Raw genomic sequence first — 18,092 nt, forward strand, 5'->3', positions numbered from 1 at the left:
AAGTACTCATCAGCCTCATGCAATGAGGTCTTACAGGGTAAAGTAGTTAACAACTAAAATTACTTAATAATACTATGAGCCATTCATTCCATGAACTGTTTGTCACAAACTTGTGAGCTAACGAATAACATTTGACAGGCATCAGGCATGGAGCTATGCACAATCCATTCTTAGAATTACTTCACGGGGACAGCGCTATCACTCTCAGGAAACTTGAGTCACAGACGTTAACTAGATCATACAGAGCTGATGGGTGGAGGAGTCAAGATTTGAAGTCTGGCCTTCTAGTTTTGCCACTGTGTACTTATTAATGTTCATGGAAACCAGCAAGTTATTTATCATCAAAGTTTGGATCTTCAAAATAAGAGATTTCTTTTTTTGGCCAATGTAAATTCAAAGTTACTAATAATTATGTGATGGAACCTAAGCTTCTTAAATTTTTGATTTTCTTTTTTTTAAAACACAAAATGTTTGATTTCAGCTTTAGGCAAATGTAGTAATAATGTTTTCACAAAAATAGTTAAGCTAGGCAAATTGGCTTAGCCTTTTCTTGAATTTTGGATAAAGCTGGGTGATGTGTGACACACAGGTACCTTGTGCAGCTTTTTGTTAAGCAAATCATGCTTAGGTAAGCACAAGACTAGTTTCTCTTTTTAAAGGCTTGGCTCTCTGCTGTCTTCATAGGATAGAGCTAAGCCATAGGTGGGTGCTGCCTAATGTGAATGGCTAATGGCTTTACACAGTGTTCAGTAATCAGATGGACAAAGCCCTATTACTGAAGTACAGTTGATTTACAATGTTGTGTTAGTTTCTGTGGTGTACAGCCAAGTGACTAATTTATACCTATGTACATTCTTGTTCAATTAAAAAATTTTTTGGCCACACCACATGGTATGTGGGATCTTAGTTCCCAGACAGGATTGAACTTGTACCCCCTGCATTGGAAGCAGTCTTAGCCACTGGACCTCCAAGGAAGTCCTCATATTCTACTTCAAATAACCGCCATTATGGTTTATTACAGGATATTGAATATAGTTCCCTATGCTGTAGATTTGTCTTGTCTTCCATTCTAGTGGGTTGAGCTGTATACCCAGGGCTTCTAAAACACGTACTCAGTCCAACTCCCTTTACTCTCTTCAGGCCCTTAGTTAATTCTTTAACTAAGTCTTTAATTCTTTCAACACTAGCTAATTTCTACTCTGCATTATCTTTTCTGTTGAAGTTTTACAGTAGATGATGCTTTGTTAACTGAATCAAGTATCACACCTAACATCTCTTCAGGGGAAAAACATCTGTTCAAGCACTAACCTAGAATTTCCTCCAGAGTTTCTTTGAAGGCTACTCTTTACAAAATGCAAACAGGTGATCAATATTAACCGATTTTTATTGATTGTAGACAGGCCACAGAACTAGTTTTCTGTGAAAACATCTGGCAACACCTTGGACATAACGTGTGTCATTAGCTATTGCCAACATGTATGTGACAGGTTTCTCTCCCATTTCCTCACTTACACAAGCATTGCTCCAGGATTAGTTCTGAACTTCAAGACTATGCACAACTAATTTTGGAAGAATGTTAATCCATTTTTTCCAGAAGAGTCCACCTGGGCCACTCACAGCCATATCCTAAAATGCAGGCAAGAAGGCATCTTACAGAGGGAGAGACACCCCCAAAGTGGCAAAACAACTAGTTCAAGTTCACTCCGTGATGCTTCCCCCAGGCTTCAGAGTGTGACAGAGGCTGGGTGACACGCAGCCTCTGTGGGAAACTTTGCTTGGAGGGGATCTAGGGCTTAGCCTGTACAAGTACACTGGTGCATATATGTGTTTTGTAACGCCAATGGCTTCCCATCAAAACCCTCAGCATATGCTGTATGACTTTGCAGCACCTGTAGCAAGTGGTGTAATTTCATAGAAGTTTGCTCGACTGAGTGTGGAGCCACTGCATGTTGGGTCCCCACTGCTGTCACTCTAGGTGTGTCAGGAAGCACGTATGCATGTAAAGGACGGCCAGTCTGGCAGTAAAAAAAGACACACCTTTAAGTTTGTTTAGCCCAACAGTCCCTGAATTTGGTTATTTTTTTTCTTAGACATGCTCTCATAAATAATACATGAAACTAATCATGCTTCTTGGTAGAACACGTGTTAATTTGGAGGAAAGGCTATTCTAAATGTTTATCAAAAGTATACTCTTTAAACGTGTACAGGACTTCCCTGGTGGTCCAGTGGTTAAGAATCCACCTGCAATAATGCAGGAGACAGGGAAGATACCACATGCCTCAGGCAGCTACGTTGGTGAGCTGCGATTACTGAAGCTGGTGCCCTAGAGCCCGTGCTCCCAACAGGAGAAGCACGGCCTGAGAGCCTGCCAGAGAGCAGTCCCCTTTTGTTGCAACTACACTAAGTCTACACACAGCAGCAAAGACCCAGTGCAGCCAAAAACACACGTTAAAAAAAATTCACTTATAAAAATAAATGTGTACCTTTTAGTGAGATCAGACACTAAAAATAGTGTAAAATTTGCTAACAAAGAAAACGTTCAAGATGCAGCTTGTGAAAGTAAAAATTTTTATTCTGATTGATTTCTTAACGTATAGTTCAATATAAGGCCGGTTTTCAATGGCAGAGATTTGGTTCCACGGAAACTCCATGATGCTACAGAGAGCTACTACTTTTTCCAGGAAGTAGGTAAACAGCTGGAAACAGAAAGCACTTTCTAGCAGCATGGCAACTCATTAAACTGCAGAGCGACCAGGTCTGCAACTTTTATACTAAAAATGGCGCAAACATTAGCTGGTGACAGAAGTGAGAAGTGGGGAGCCAGATGTGAACATTGTAAAGATGACAAAAACCCAAGGACAGCTATAAAGATTTGAAAGGATAATTATAGAAAAGGGAACCAAATATTTTACTCAAATGTTTTTTAGAGCCTTTCTGTAGAGATACAAATATATATATATATATATTTATCCAAAAATATGTTTTATACAGATAAATGGTTTCTCAAATAAGGATGGAACCAAAGCTACAGTTATAACATAAAGCACTGTCTTTTATAAGACTATTTATCCACCTGAATTTTCAATTTGAGGTTAGTGCATTAAATATTTTCCAAATATTGACATCCTTTTCATGTATATAAATCAAGTAGGCATTATTTTTTAAAAGGGTTTTCAGGTTAAACAGTATTTTTCTAAGATCCTGTGCATATCAAACTTATGACAAGCCCCATTAAGAATCATTATTTAATAAACATATCAAAAAGGGCTATGGTCAAATTTTCTTCTCTATAGGAAACATTTAATTTCTGATTTCCAGTTTACAAGTGTTGAAAATGCACAAGAAAGATATTACTTCACAAGTACTTTTATGTTAAGATATTTTGATTCAATATACATGGCAATATATCTCCACACATCGTAACCAAGAGTATGTTTTTTCCTTAAAAAAAATGGGGATGTAACATTACCAATCACTATAAAATAAAGCACACAAGTATTTTGGTGAATTTACAAATCTTTTTTCCCAAGTGTAAAGGCTACAAAAATTCCTAAAAATTAGAGAACACTGAAAACATATTAAAATTTGACATCCAACTTTATATTATTTCCATTTTGCCCTGAAAGATAACTTAAAAAATATGACCCTGCTGGAACAGGCCATCTTGCTTAATATAAAAAATTGGTGAGAGCAAGAAATTGTTATCACTGATATGTATAATTTTTGTAAATAGTTATCTCTTCAAATCATTAGAAAAATGCTTAAAGATAAAAAACAAAATAAAATAAAATATAATATGATGGTGGTCCCTACACTATTTTGAAGGCAGGTAGCTTAGACTAAGCTAAAACATTTTTTTCACTCATAGGAATCATCCTCCCCTCAAATGCCCTTTTAAAAAATGCATGAAATAATACAATAGTAGCAAGAATCAAAGAGCAGAAAATGTATTTTCAGGAACAGAAAACAATCTCTAGTGCTGAAAGATATAGTAAAAAGCAGATTTCTTTGGGGACATTAATCAATTAGATTATAATTCATTATGAAGATTTCTCTTTTCTATTACGGGGAGAGTCTGCTCCATTTGAAGTTACTGTTCCATTGACACCATTTTCTGAAAAGAGAAAAATAATCAGGATTACTTTCTTTTATAAATAAGTGTAAATGACAATATCTTTTATACATAAAGGTACCTTCAGAAAAGAAAATTTAAAACCCAATATATGCTCTTATGCCCTTAGGTGAAACTTACTAGTGCTTAATCCATTCGAGTATTTAACCAATCATAAAACCTGCTAACAAGTTAAACACAATGAACTGAAAGCAGGAAATTAAAAGGAATTATAATATGTCAATTATATCTAAAAAAATAGTTCAAAAAAAAAGTCTGCAAAGCCAACACTTTCATAGAAAAACAGGAATATTTTTTACACTGGACAGCAGACAAGGGAGGTTCTTGGGGATATGTTTCTTTACAACATATTTAAAAAGTGGCATTTTGGATAACTCTTACGTTTAAGAGTGTTATAATGGCTTTCTTCAAGCTAGGGTGGAAATAACTGATGTCAGACCAATCCTCCCTCTTAAAATACCCATAAAAGGAGAACATAAAAATGGCTATTTGAAGGCACTGGGGAAAAAAAACAAGTCAGCTAAGTATATTTCTCCCCCAAGGGATCTGCCAGCTACTAAATAAGCACATAGCACACACATATACACAAATGTGCACACACAGCAACCAAGGCTCAGAAACCCAGCAGAGAGTACCTCTGTGGACAAAAAGCTACAAGAGAACTGGGATGTCTCACAGTGACAGGGAGATAAAAATAAGTATTCAGTGCCTGTCAGAGAAAAAGTCCTTAGAAATAGTTGGTGTCCTAGGAATGAGGGCAGATTGGAAACAGATCGGCTTCAGTGACATAGAATGATTCACTCATATTTAATCCAGAGTTTCTATTGATGCAGCCGTAGTATCTACATTCTTTTACACAAAACATTCAGTATTCAATTAAAAATTACCAGGTATGTCAGAAAACAAGACCAAATGACTGACAACTAAGAGAAAAAAAATATCAGAAATAGATCCTCAGATGAGCCAGATGTGGAGCTGTCAGACAGGGACATTAATAGAACAATGACTAATAAAAATAAATGCAGAGACAAGTAGTTTCATCCAAGGACTCAAAGATCATTTAATCCTAGGACTGGAAAATACCACAACTAAAAATATAAATTTAATAAAAATTTAATAGATTAGACACAACAGAAGAGATTAGTGAACTAGAAAAAAATGCTCATATTGAAACTCAGAAAACAAAGGATGGAAAAAACAGAAAAGCATGAAAAGATATAAAAGGACAGGGTAAAGGGGTTTAAACACATGTACTGGAATTCCCAAAGGACAGGAGAAATAGAATGGGGCAGAAGCAATATCTGAAGAAATAATGGTGAAGAATTTCCCCCAAACAGTGAAAGAAACCAAGTCAAGATTCAAGAAGCTAGGTACAATGCAGAGCAGGATATACACAAAGAAAATCAAACTTAGGCACATCACAGTTTAACCGTCAAAAAAGAGAACAATTTTGTCAGACTGGGTGAAAAAACTAAAATCAAATTACACACTGCTTACAAGAGACACAATTTATATTTAGGGACAAGAAAAGGTTTCAGGTAGAAAAGGTACACCATGATATAATATAACATTTTATTACAAGAAAGTTGGTGAGCTAGAGTGAATTCAGACTAACTAGAGATGAAGATGGCCATGTGACAATAACAGAGGACACGTTCCACAGGGATTTATAACAACCCTAAACTTTGATGCACCTGTAATATACCCTCACAATATGTAAAGCAAAAACGTACAAACTACAAAGAGAAGTGGGTCAATACCTTTTGTAATAACTGACTGAACAAGCAGAACTCCTTCCACCAAGTCAGTAAAGACACAGAAGACTGGACCACACAAATGGACCTGATGCCTGCCTATAGAACAACATACTCAACAAACACACCGTACACATCCTTGAGAAGTCCAAAGGGAACATTCATCAAAACTGAACACTTGACGAGACATAATGAAGGTCCCAACAAATTGGACCTTCAAAGAATTGAAATCATTCAGAGTATGTTTTTTTAACCACAGAGGAATTAAGTTAGAAATCACTAGTAAAAACTAGAAAACGCCCAAATATTTGTAAACTACACAACGTACTTAAAAATAATCCACGAGTCAAAGAAGAAATCACAATTGGAATCATAAAATATTTGAAACTGAATGATAATGAAAAAGATGTATCAAAACCTGTGAAATAAGGGTAAAGCGTTGCTGAAAGGGAAGTCTGCCCTAAATTGCAAGTAATTCATGAGAAGGGGTAAAAATAAATGATTCCTTTTAACAAAGCCACAAATAACAAAACAGCAAATTAAACCCAAAGAAAGGGAAATAAGAACAGAAATCAATGACAGAACTGAGACAATGAGCAAAAGAAGACAAGTGTTGGTTCTTGGCTGATGGAAGTGAAAAAGAGAAAGGCATAGACTACTTACACAGGAAGTGGAAAATGGGAATCACTGCTGTTTCACAGGCATTAATAAGTAGATACTATGAATAATTTTACATCAATACATTTCACAAATTTAGATGAAATGGATAAATCCTTGAAAAATACAATTTACCAAAAGAGAAATGATAAGAAATAAAAAATTTGAATAATCCTATTATCTATTAAAGAATGTAAATCTGTACCTTCCTATAAAGAAAAGTCTAGTTTGGATAGCTTCACTGGTGAATCCTTCCAAACATTTAAATAAGAAATGCTGGCATTACATGAAGGACAAACCTGCCCAATATCTTTTATAAAGTCAGCAAAACTCATATCAAAACCTGACAAAAGGGCTAATTTTAGCCTAATCTTTTACATGAACGCAGCTGCAAAAATCCTAACAAAATATTGAAAAAACCATCCAGCAAAAGAGATATTATCATCAACTTGGGTTTATGCCAGGAAATACATTACCAAAAATATATATCTATATTTTTTATGAATATAGATATAAAAATACTCAACAAAATACTAGCAAGTCAAATCAAGTGACATTCAAAGGATTATGTATGTACATTAACAGTCAGTGAGCTTTATCCCAGGATTGCTCTGTTTGCTTAACATTAAAAAAATAATCCATGATAATAATCTAGAAGAGGAAATGGCAACCGACTCCAACATTCTTGCCAAGATAATCCCATGGACAGAGGAACCTGGTGGGCTACAGTCCATGGAGTCACAGGAAGTCAGACACACTTGAAGTGACTGAGCACACATGCATGATAATAAAGGATACAAACCATTTGACGATCTCAACAGTTGAAGAAAAAGCAAGTGATAAAACCAAACATCCTTTTACGATAAAAATTACAAACTAAGGAAAAACGGAACTTTCTCTATACGTTGAAGACCATTTAGGCAAAACTCACAGGTAACATTATATTTAAAGTTGAAAGACTGGATGTTTTCCTACTAAGATCAGGAATAAGGTGAGGATGTCTGTTTTCGCTTATTCAAAATTGTTCTGGAGGTTCTAGCCAGGGTAATTTGGCAAGAAAATGGAATAAAAGGCATCCAGACTGAAGAGGGAAAAGTAAAACTATCTCTTTGCAGGTGACATGAGCTTGTATATTGAAAATGCAAAGAAATCCACAAAAATGCAACTAAATAATGAAATAAAATAAAAAAAACCCCAATAAGTACAGCAATGTTGTAGGATACAAGATCAATATGCAAAAATTCCACTGCATTTCTGTACACTGCCAATGAAAAATCCAAAAATGGAATTAAGAAGATAATTCTATTCACAACAGCATCAAAAAGAATAAAATACTTAGGAATAAATTTAATGAAGAAGTGCAAAACTTATACACTGATACCTACAAAATTTAATTGAAAAAATTAAAGACCCCAAAAGACATAAAGACATCTATGTTCACACTCCCCAAGGCAATCTACAGACCCAAGATACTCCAAATGAAGCCCAGCTGACTTTTTTGCAGGAAAACAATAAACTGATCCTAAAATTTGTATGAAAATCCAAGGCACCCAGAATACCCAAAACATGAAAAAAACAAAACTGGCAGACTCACATTTCATGATTTCAAAACTTACTACAAAGCTACGGTAATCAAGACAAGGGCATAACAGGCATCCAGATGAAGAGAACAGAACAGAGCCAGAAATAAATTACTACTTTTATGATTAACTGATTTTTAACAAGAGTATCAAGACAATTAAATGAAAACTAGTTTTTTCACAAATGGTGCAGAGACAACTGGATATCAACATGTGAAATGATGAATGTATTAATACAACGTTGTACTTCAGAAAACAGTTTAGCAGTTCTCCCAATCGTTAAATATACAGTTATGATATGACCCAGCAATTCCACTCCTAGGTATGTATCCCAAACAGCAAAAACTGGGTGTTCAAACAAAAATATGTCCATGAATATTAACAGCATCAGTCATAGTAGCCCCAACATGGAAACAATCCAAATATTCATCAATTTACAGATAAACATAACAGTGTATCTTCATACACTCGTTTATTATTTGGCCATGGAAAGGAATGAAGTATTGACACACGCATGTATGATATATATAAATTTTAAACACGTGCTACAAAAGCTTGTACATGAGTGTGCATAGCAGTATCATACATAATAGTTTAAAAGTGCTCATCAACTCATAAGTAAAACTGGTATATCCATACAATGGAATATTATTCAGCCATAAAAAAGAATAAAGTACTGGGACATGCTACAACATGAATGAATCTTGAAAACATTTGCTAAATGAAAGAAGTCAGTCACAAAGGATCACATGTTCCATAATTCCAATTTTATAAAGTATACATAATAGGCAACTTTGTAGAGACAGAAAATAGAAAATCAGTGGTTGTCTAGAAAGAGATGGGAATACCAGACCACCTGATCTGCCTCTTGAGAAATTTGTATGCAGGTCAGGAAGCAACAGTTAGAACTGGACATGGAACAACAGACTGGTTCCAAATAGGAAAAGGAGTTTGTCAAGGCTGTATATTGTCACCCTGTTTATTTAACTTCTATGCAGAGTACATCATGAGAAACGCTGGACTGGAAGAAACACAAGCTGGAATCAAGATTGCCGGGAGAAGTATCAATAACCTCAGATATGCAGATGACACCACCCTTATGGCAGAAAGTGAAGAGGAACTAAAAAGCCTCTTGATGAAGGTGAAAGTGGAGAGTGAAAAAGTTGGCTTAAAGCTCAACATTCAGAAAACGAAGATCATGGCATCCGGTCCCATCACTTCATGGGAAATAGATGGGGAAACAGTGGAAACAGTGTCAGACTTTATTTTTCTGGGCTCCAAAATCACTACAGATGGTGACTTCAGCCATGAAATTAAAAGACGCTTACTCCTTGGAAGGAAAGTTATAACCAACCTAGATAGCATATTCAAAAGCAGAGACATTACTTTGACAACAAAGGTTCGTCTAGACAAGGCTATGGTTTTTCCTGTGGTCATGTATGGATGTGAGAGTTGGACTTTGAAGAAGGCTGAGCGCCGAAGAATTGATGCTTTTGAACTGTGGTGTTGGAGAAGACCCTTGAGAGTCCCTTGGACTGCAAGGAGATCCAATCAGTCCATTCTGAAAGAGATCAGCCCTGGGATTTCTTTGGAAGGAATGATGCTAAAGCTGAAACTCCAGTACTTTGGCCACCTCCTGCGAAGAGTTGACTCATTGGAAAAGACTCTGAGCTGGGAGGGATTGGGGGCAAGAGAAGGGGACGACAGAGGATGAGATGGCTGGATGGCATCACTGACTCGATGGACGTGAGTTTGAGTGAACTCTGGGAGTTGGTGATGGACAGGGAGGCCTGGCGTGCTGCGATTCATGGGGTTGCAAAGAGTTGGACACGACTGAGCGACTGATATGATCTGATCTGAGAGCTGGAAGACTTAAGAGTACTGAGAAGTGGAAACTAAAAGTTCAAAGTTTTTTGGGTCGGTGAAGAATCTGCTTGCAATGCAGGAGACCATGGTTCAGTCCCTAGGTCAGGAAGATCCCCTGGAGAAGAAAACGGCAACCCACTCCAGTATTCTTGCCTGAGAAATCCCATGGACAGAGGAGCCCGGTGGGCTACTTTCCATGTGGTCACAAGAGTTGGACATGACTTAGTAACTAGACCACCACCACCACCAATAACGTTCTAAAATTTATAGTGGTGATACATGCACAATTCTGTGAATTTACTAAAAGCCACTGAACTGTATACTTTAAATCAGTGAATTATATGGTATGTGAATTTAATCTCAATAAAGTTATTAAAAAGAAAAAAAAATAAACACATGCTATGTGAAAAAAAAAAAAATGTCCAGAAAAGGCTAATCTATAGACAGAGAACAGGTAAGAGGTTGCTAGGGGCAGAGGAAAGGAGGGAATGGAAAATGACTGCTAGTGGGCATGAGGTTTTTTCTGGGTGATACAAATCTTTTGGAATTAGGCAGTGGTATGCACAATTTTGTGAATATACTACTGAAATGTACACTTTAAAAGGTCAACTTCTCGTGTATGAATTATATTCCAATAAAGCAGTTATTAAAAAACATTACTGAGAGAAATCAGAGATACTCTATATAAGTGGGAGCTATACAGCATGTTCGGGACTTCCCAGTTAGTACTAGTGGCAAAGAATCCATCTGCCAATGCAGGTGACGTAAGAGGCATGGGTTCGATCCCTGGGTTGCGAAGATCCCCCAGAGGAGGGCATGGCAACCCACTCTAGTATTCTTGCTTGGAGATTCCCATGGACAAAGGAGTCTGGTGGGCTACGGTCTGTAGGGTCACAAAGAGTCGGATATGACTGAAGTGTGTGCGCGCACACACACATGGACAGGTAATACCATACTTAAAGGGGAAAGACTGGATGTTCACACACACATGCTCATGGGTTGAAATACTCAATTCTCCCTCAGGTGATCTATGGAGTCAATGTAATATCAACCCAATACCCCAGTGAAGATATTTGTGTGTGTGTGGAAACTGACCAAGATGCACTAAAATTCATATGACATACAAAGGGTTAAGAGTTGCTGATACAAACCTGAATAAGGACAAGACTGGAGGACATAAACTATCAGATATAAAGACACAAAAGGAGCAAACCACCACTGTGTATGACAAAGATTTTAAAACCATGTCTTGTCTTATAGTTCCAACTATAATACTACAAGTTGAAAAATTATTCCACTGTCAATGCATTTTCAATCAAAAGCCAGAAGGAGAAAAGAGGTGAGATGCAAAGTCAAAGATTAAGGGCCAAACAATCAGGAATTATAAAAGAGCTGTTCCTCTTGGGACTAAAGGGCAGATGAAAGGAGCTGAAAGGTCTTGTTTTTTAAATATGAGTAAGATGTCCGCAAGTACTATCACTCTTCAGGATACTCACTCATTAAAACTGCCCATGTACACACTGGTCTAGAGGGGCTCAAAGTCACCAAGTCTGCAGAACTTGCGAGAGAGAACTTTAGTGGATGGCTTTTGAGGGGAATAACTGATTTGAGGGAACCACCAAACTGTAAGATGGGGCAAATGATTTTCTTTCTAATTTTGCTAGTAAGTAGAATTAACTCTCAGAGAAGGCAATGGCACCCCACTCCAGTACTCTTGCCTGGAAAATCCCATGGATGGAGGAGCCTGGTGGGCTGCAGTCCATGGGGTCGCTGGGAGTCGGACATGACTGAGCGACTTCACTTTCACTTTTCACTTTCATGCATTGGAGAAGGAAATGACAACCCACTCCATGTTCTTGTCTGGAGAATCCCAGGGACGGGGGAGCATGGTGGGCTGCCGTCTATGGGGTCGCACAGAGTCGGACATGACTGAAGTGACTTAGCAGCAGAATTAACTCTTCTTTTTAAGATTTTAAATCTTAGTAAGATTATAAATAAGACCCCAAAACATGAAAAAAAAAAAAAAAGTGTTTTCAACTTCAGGTTTTCACTGTTTACTGAGTACAAACCTGTTCCTTTTCTAGAAGACCTGCCTTTAGTCACTGGTGGCTTCTTCTTCACAGCTGGTGCCTGAAAAGCAGAATGTTCTCTCCACCTTCGAAGCTGAAAATTAATGAACTTCCACATCATGAATGCTTGGGTAATGCAAATGGATGCCAGAACAGCAATTCTGAGAATACAAAGAAATAAACAGAAAATTAATGTGTACCCAAGCAATGCCATTGAATAAAGTAGTATCTCTTGCTTTGACAGTATTAACTTAGTGCTAAATTCCCACTATATTGACAACGATTATATTAATGAATAATTACCCCACTAATAATTAACCCCAGGTGGCTTAGTGGTAAAGAATCCACCTGCCAATGAAGGAGATGCAAGAGGCTCAGGTTCGATCCCTGGGTTGGGAAGATCCCTTGGAGGAGGGCATGGCAACTCACTCTAGTATTCTTGCCTGGAGAATGCCATGGACAGAGGAGCCTGGCTGGCTACAGTCTACAGGGTCAAAAGAGTTGGACATGACTAAAGTGATTGAGCACAATAATTAACCCCAGAAATTAAATAAATGCTGTAGTAATTTTTTTCCCAAACTTTAAACTTTTTATTTTTTATTGGGGTATAGCCAATTAACATGTGGTAGTTTCAGGTGAACAGAAAAGGGACCCAGTCATGCATATACAGGCATCCATTCTCCCTCAAATCCTTCTCCCAATCCAGGCTGGCACAGAACATTGAGCAGAGTTCCCTGTGCTATACAGTAGGCCCTTGTTGGTTATCCATTTAAAATACAGCAGAGTGCACATGTCCATCCCCAACTCCCTAATTATCCCCTCCCCCTGGTAACCATAAGTTCCTTTTCTAAGTCTGTGAGTCTCTATTTTGTAAGTTTATTTGTATCTAAATGCTTTAGTATTGACACTTTAATTTATACATGAAATTGCAATAGGTATGAAATCAAATCAAATGAGTATTTTCCCCTACCTCTCATAATTATACCTTTAGATTTTAGACAATTCATATTTTAAATTGATAATACATACTACATTGCAGGGCAAGGTGAGAAAAGTGTTAAATCAACCCTACCTAACAGCTAACACATTGAAGTTTCCAGTACTGAAATCCAGCTTCTGGTTCTCTGCTCTTGCTAGGCCAAAGCCAACAGTGAGTACCGAGAGAATTAAAGTCAGAAGTCTTCCCAAAACAAACAGAACTGCCCACAGAGAAAATCTGTGAAAAAAAAGTCAAAGTCAGATTCACAAAATTGCAAAGATAAGATTCTAGTAGAAAACAGATTCCTGTTAAGTAAATGCATATTAAAACAGCATTTCTTAAGTTCTGCAAAAAGGATTCTGAAATAAAATGCTAGGGAAATGCTTCATATTATATCACATTCTTGGAGATTGTATAACATATGAGCATATTTCAGGTTCTAGAAGTTCAGTTAAAGAAATATTTTGTTTTTTTTCATTTAGCTGATTTTCTGTGTATGTGTATGACAACTATTAGTGATTCTCAGAACTCCTGGTATATAGAACAATTTTGGAAAAGGCTGAATAAAAACAAAGGCCATGTATTCAATTCTCATGAGAGTCCTCGTTTCACTTTTTCTCCCCCCAAGACTCTTTACAATACATATTACTTCAATGCTGTCCAAGTTTAATTTTCCCATGAAAATATTTTTGTATCTTTAAGGCTCTATAATCTACTATTTCAATTTCTTCTGAAAGTTCACTTTTCCTCATTATTCCTTCTCCAAAAGAACAATGTGCACTAAACAAGATAGGAAAAGTTGTATGAGAACTTTGAGTTCTCATATGTCTGAGTAAACCCTCATCAACCTTCAAAACTGAGTTCCAATAGACTATCTCTCAAGCTAAGAAAGACTATTTTAGAGAACAAAATACCAACTTCAATTGTTAAAAAGTGTCATTTTATTTAAAGTAGCTTATAAAGCAACATAATTGACAGTAGCATGGACCTTGGCAATAGCATGGTCCTTTCCAACATAAGCACAGACTTTAATTACACAAGAAACAGAATGGTTGAAAGACTCACCCTTTCTGATACTTTTCGTCACTAAAGTAAAATAGGCGGGAAATGTGGAAAAGAAACTCGACAAAATAGTGTAGCACCAAAAGCACAAGTCCTAGATGATTCAAGCTGTTAGAAGAACACATTTAAAATGAAAAGATTAATTACGAATTAAGACAGAGTAGCATACTATCTGCCCAGTCCATAAGCACACCCAAGAAAAATCCCAACTCACTTTAAAAGGTAAGCTCCAGCAATGTGAAAGAGGTAAAGGCCGATGTAGACGAGCTGACGAGGAATATCTTCCTGTAAACAGAAAATTGCACAACAGGTTAAAACCGGGGGAAGTAGTTCTGTTTGGAGAAGTAGTGTGAAAATGTACTGTCACCGAAGACCTGAAGACCACTCTGCCCGGCACCCACTCCAACTGCTCACCCCAATTGGCCACAGTCCTTTACCCTCTCTTGGCTTCATCTACTCATCTGGAAATGTGAATAACACCTGGGTTTGCTTGAATCAGATGAACTCCAAATCCCTTTTAGTACTGAGTGATTCTTTTTATAATAAACAATATTAAATGACACAATCTTAATAACCATAATGTCCTTCTAACATTAAAACCGCTATGTTTATACCAGCAGAGATTCCTTTGTTTACCCAAATAGTATTCACGTTTTTCAGTCCCTTTCATTTCACTGTCAGTCAAGTCATTAAAACCAAAGGTTAAAATTTATCTTCTCACTTAGGATACCATCTAATTGTATATTCTTTATCCTCTTAATAACCCTATAAGTCAGGTATTCAGATTTTACTTTTGCTTTTCCTTCCCGCCCCCGCCCCCCATAGTTCTTAATGACTTGGTTATCTTAGAAATAGTGGTTTTCAAAGATGTTTAAGTCAAGTGATTCATAAAATTAATTTGGGAGTCACCCTAACATCTTTTGAAATATGAAATATAATTTAAAAAATGCTAGAGTGTACAGCATATTATATTGTTTCACCAAAGTTTTATTCCAGATTTTACACACACCTGTACACACACACAGAGAAGGCAATGGCACCCCACTCCAATACTCTTGCCTGGAAAACCCCATGGATGGAGGGCCCTGTACAGTCCATGGGGTTGCTAAGAGTCGGACACGACTGAGCGATTTCACTTTCACTTTTCACTTTCATGCATTGGAGAAGGAAATGGCAACCCACTCCGGTGTTCTTGCCTTGAGAATCCCAGGTACGGGGGAGCCTGGTGGGCTGCCGTCTATGGGGTTGCAGAGAGTCAGACTCCACTGAATCGACTTAGCAGCAGCAGCAGCAGCAGTACACACACACGCAGAATTATAATGTAAACTCTATAGTTTTTCACCTTAGGTTACAGTCAAAAATGTTTGCAAAAAATGAACAGCAGGCCCTATAAACACTTGTTAATTTAGGAAATGCCTGTACCGCTCATTTCTACTCTGTTTTTGGCAGTTTACCACATATATGGTTCTACTAGCCTGGCTAGTACTATTCATGTACTGCAGCTCTAATTAAAATGATTACAATATGGTTGATGTCAGCAAACTGAGCACCATTTGCCTGGAACCTCACTAACTTGTCTCTGGCATACTGGAGAGCTGAACGCAGATCTCTTCTCTTTCAGCCCCTACAATTCAAGTACAGTTACTTCACCAAATCTTCCAAGAAAGAGTAGAGTTTTTAAGTGTAGTTTTGAAACTGAAAAGTCTTTTCCAGTAAGAATGGTACAAAGATCAAGTGTTAGAGAACGTACGACAGTTGAACAAAACTATATAGAGTCCTACACTGTGGAACTCTTGGGGAAAATTCCCAAGACACAATACTAAGTGTATAGTGGAGCTTCCAACTGGAGAAAGAACTAAGGCTGGCTGACAATTTTCTCCACATAATTTTCAAACTTCCAATGAAGTATTTTTCCTTACTAAATGAGTGAGAAAGAAAGGTGTTGTGATAACATGGCAAAGTTCAACCACAACGAAGTCTCTTTACTCTCTTAAAATCATTTTGGACCAGCTCAGCTGTAGTGTTATAATTGCAATTTGACACCCTATGGAAACAGAGGTGTCACTAAATACATGGTAGTTGTATTTCTCAAAGTGTGGTGCATATATCATTGGCACTGTACAAAATGATTTTAGATAGTCAACAAAACACTTTAACTTTCATGATAATTTTATTTTTATTTTATTGTTTCTAAAGATTTTTTTTTTTTTTTTGATGTGGACCATTTGGTTTTTCAGCTGCAAGGCATGTGGCTTCCCAACCAGGGATCAAACCTGCACCCTCTCCATTGGAAGTCTTAATAACCACTGGACTGCCAGGGAAGCTCCTCACTACAATTTTAACTACATTCTAAGTTGCAGTGAGGTGGCATGTCAGTGACTACATACACGAAACAATGCCATATTCCTTCAGATGTATGCTAAACAATGTTCCAAACTTCTGAGGGGAAAACAACACCAAGAGGACCCTTGATACTTATAATAAAAGCTTTTTAAAAAGATTAAAAATTGCTGATTGGACACTAAACTCATTTTATTACATAACAATTGTGTAAATCAATGTAAAAAACTAATTTGCTGAAATAACTGATGGAAAAACTATAGCAGTGTAACTGCTTGGAAAGATTAAAGAAAAAAAAGATTTGTTTTTTAAAAAAGAAGAAACACAAATAGGTTTTAAAAATACACCATTTAGTAGAGAACATAAGCTGCCTATCTTTCTTCCTATTAGACAAATCTAAAAACACTACTATAAATTACAAACATACTATATTTCAAAAAGTCATTCCATTTCTCTTTTATTTTTTCTCCGTAAATCTCAACCTAATTATGTGAGGCAAGGTTTCACTTGCTCTTAGTTAAAGAAAAGCCAAGAGCTTCTTCCCTAAATTCAAGTTCAACTTCGCATCTCAGCCCTGCCTTTCTGATAGCAACCAACCGAGTCAATCATGGTGAGTAAAACAGCACCAAAGGTCCCATCTCCACAACTATCAAATCCTTAGCAAGAGCTTTTCCAGAAGGACAGAGTGCCAAGAAATCTTTTTCTAAGTAATAGAAACTTGAGCCTTCTATAAACTGGCCAGTGTCTCTAAAGCAATGTTTGCACATTCAAAGCTGAACCAGACAAAAGTATCAAAATAAATGAGTGACAGGGAGGGGTCTACTGCAAGGAGTGGTGGAGAGTGCAGGTTAAAGGTATTCCCCTATTAACAATAAGGTGACAGGTGTGATGTAGCATGATTTTTAAAATGAGACCAGACTTCCTCTGACATTCTTCAATCCTCATAGGGTTACAGCCCTTCTGGGGCTTACATGCCTGGGGCCCACAATAAAGACCTTACCCAGCACCACAGTCTCTGGGGCTTACATGTTTCCCTGGGGTGTGGGGATCAGTGAGAAAAGAGAAGGCTGGGTGGAAAGATCAGTGAGAAAAGATGTTGGCACTCTTAGAGGCAGTTCACGGTATCAGTTAACTGGCCACATCACAGATTTCAATTAGGGAGTTAGCACGCCATCCAAGGGTGGCTCGTAACTGTTCTAGAATCTAGAGTCTAGATGAATGCAAATGTGGATGAGAAAAAGCTATTTTGGTTTTTCAAGACTCACCACCCTATGATTTTGTTATGTAAATAAACTCTTTTTACCACAAGTCAGAAATGAGGTTTTGTTTATTTACAAACTTTCTTATACCTGAATGGAAAAAATATGTAATGAAACTGAGCAGTTGCCAAGTCCTTATATATGCTTAATGCTAATATTCAAGTAGTTTATATAAGGACAAAGTCATAGAATAATGACTTAAAATTCTGATAAGTCTCCTTTTCCATTGAATACCTAATAAACACAGTACACTTGAATCAAAACATATGCTAAAATTATAAATAACTTCAGGTGACATATTTGGTTGTTATTCCAACATCTTTTACTAAAAAGGTCAGCCGTGTACTTTGGTAAATTTCTGTTTTTATAAGGAAATGTTTTTCTTTACACAGTA

The 18,092-nt window shown here is 37.1% G+C and overlaps 1 protein-coding gene across 2 annotated transcripts in view; it reads right to left on the reverse strand.

Moving 5' to 3' along the window:
• Positions 1-2,551: 2,551 nt before the first annotated feature.
• TRAM1 (translocation associated membrane protein 1) overlaps positions 2,552-18,092 on the reverse strand; it is a 33,788-nt gene continuing 18,247 nt past the window's right edge. For both annotated transcript variants that reach the window (NM_001040476.3, XM_005215508.5), the window contains 5 exon segments: positions 2,552-4,114; positions 12,059-12,219; positions 13,131-13,274; positions 14,103-14,207; positions 14,314-14,384. In NM_001040476.3, coding sequence (NP_001035566.2) covers positions 4,041-4,114; positions 12,059-12,219; positions 13,131-13,274; positions 14,103-14,207; positions 14,314-14,384 — 555 coding nt within the window. In that variant the 3' untranslated portion in view covers positions 2,552-4,040.

The sequence above is a fragment of the Bos taurus genome, chromosome 14 (assembly GCF_002263795.3).
Source record: "Bos taurus isolate L1 Dominette 01449 registration number 42190680 breed Hereford chromosome 14, ARS-UCD2.0, whole genome shotgun sequence".
Lineage (NCBI taxonomy): Eukaryota > Metazoa > Chordata > Mammalia > Artiodactyla > Bovidae > Bos > Bos taurus.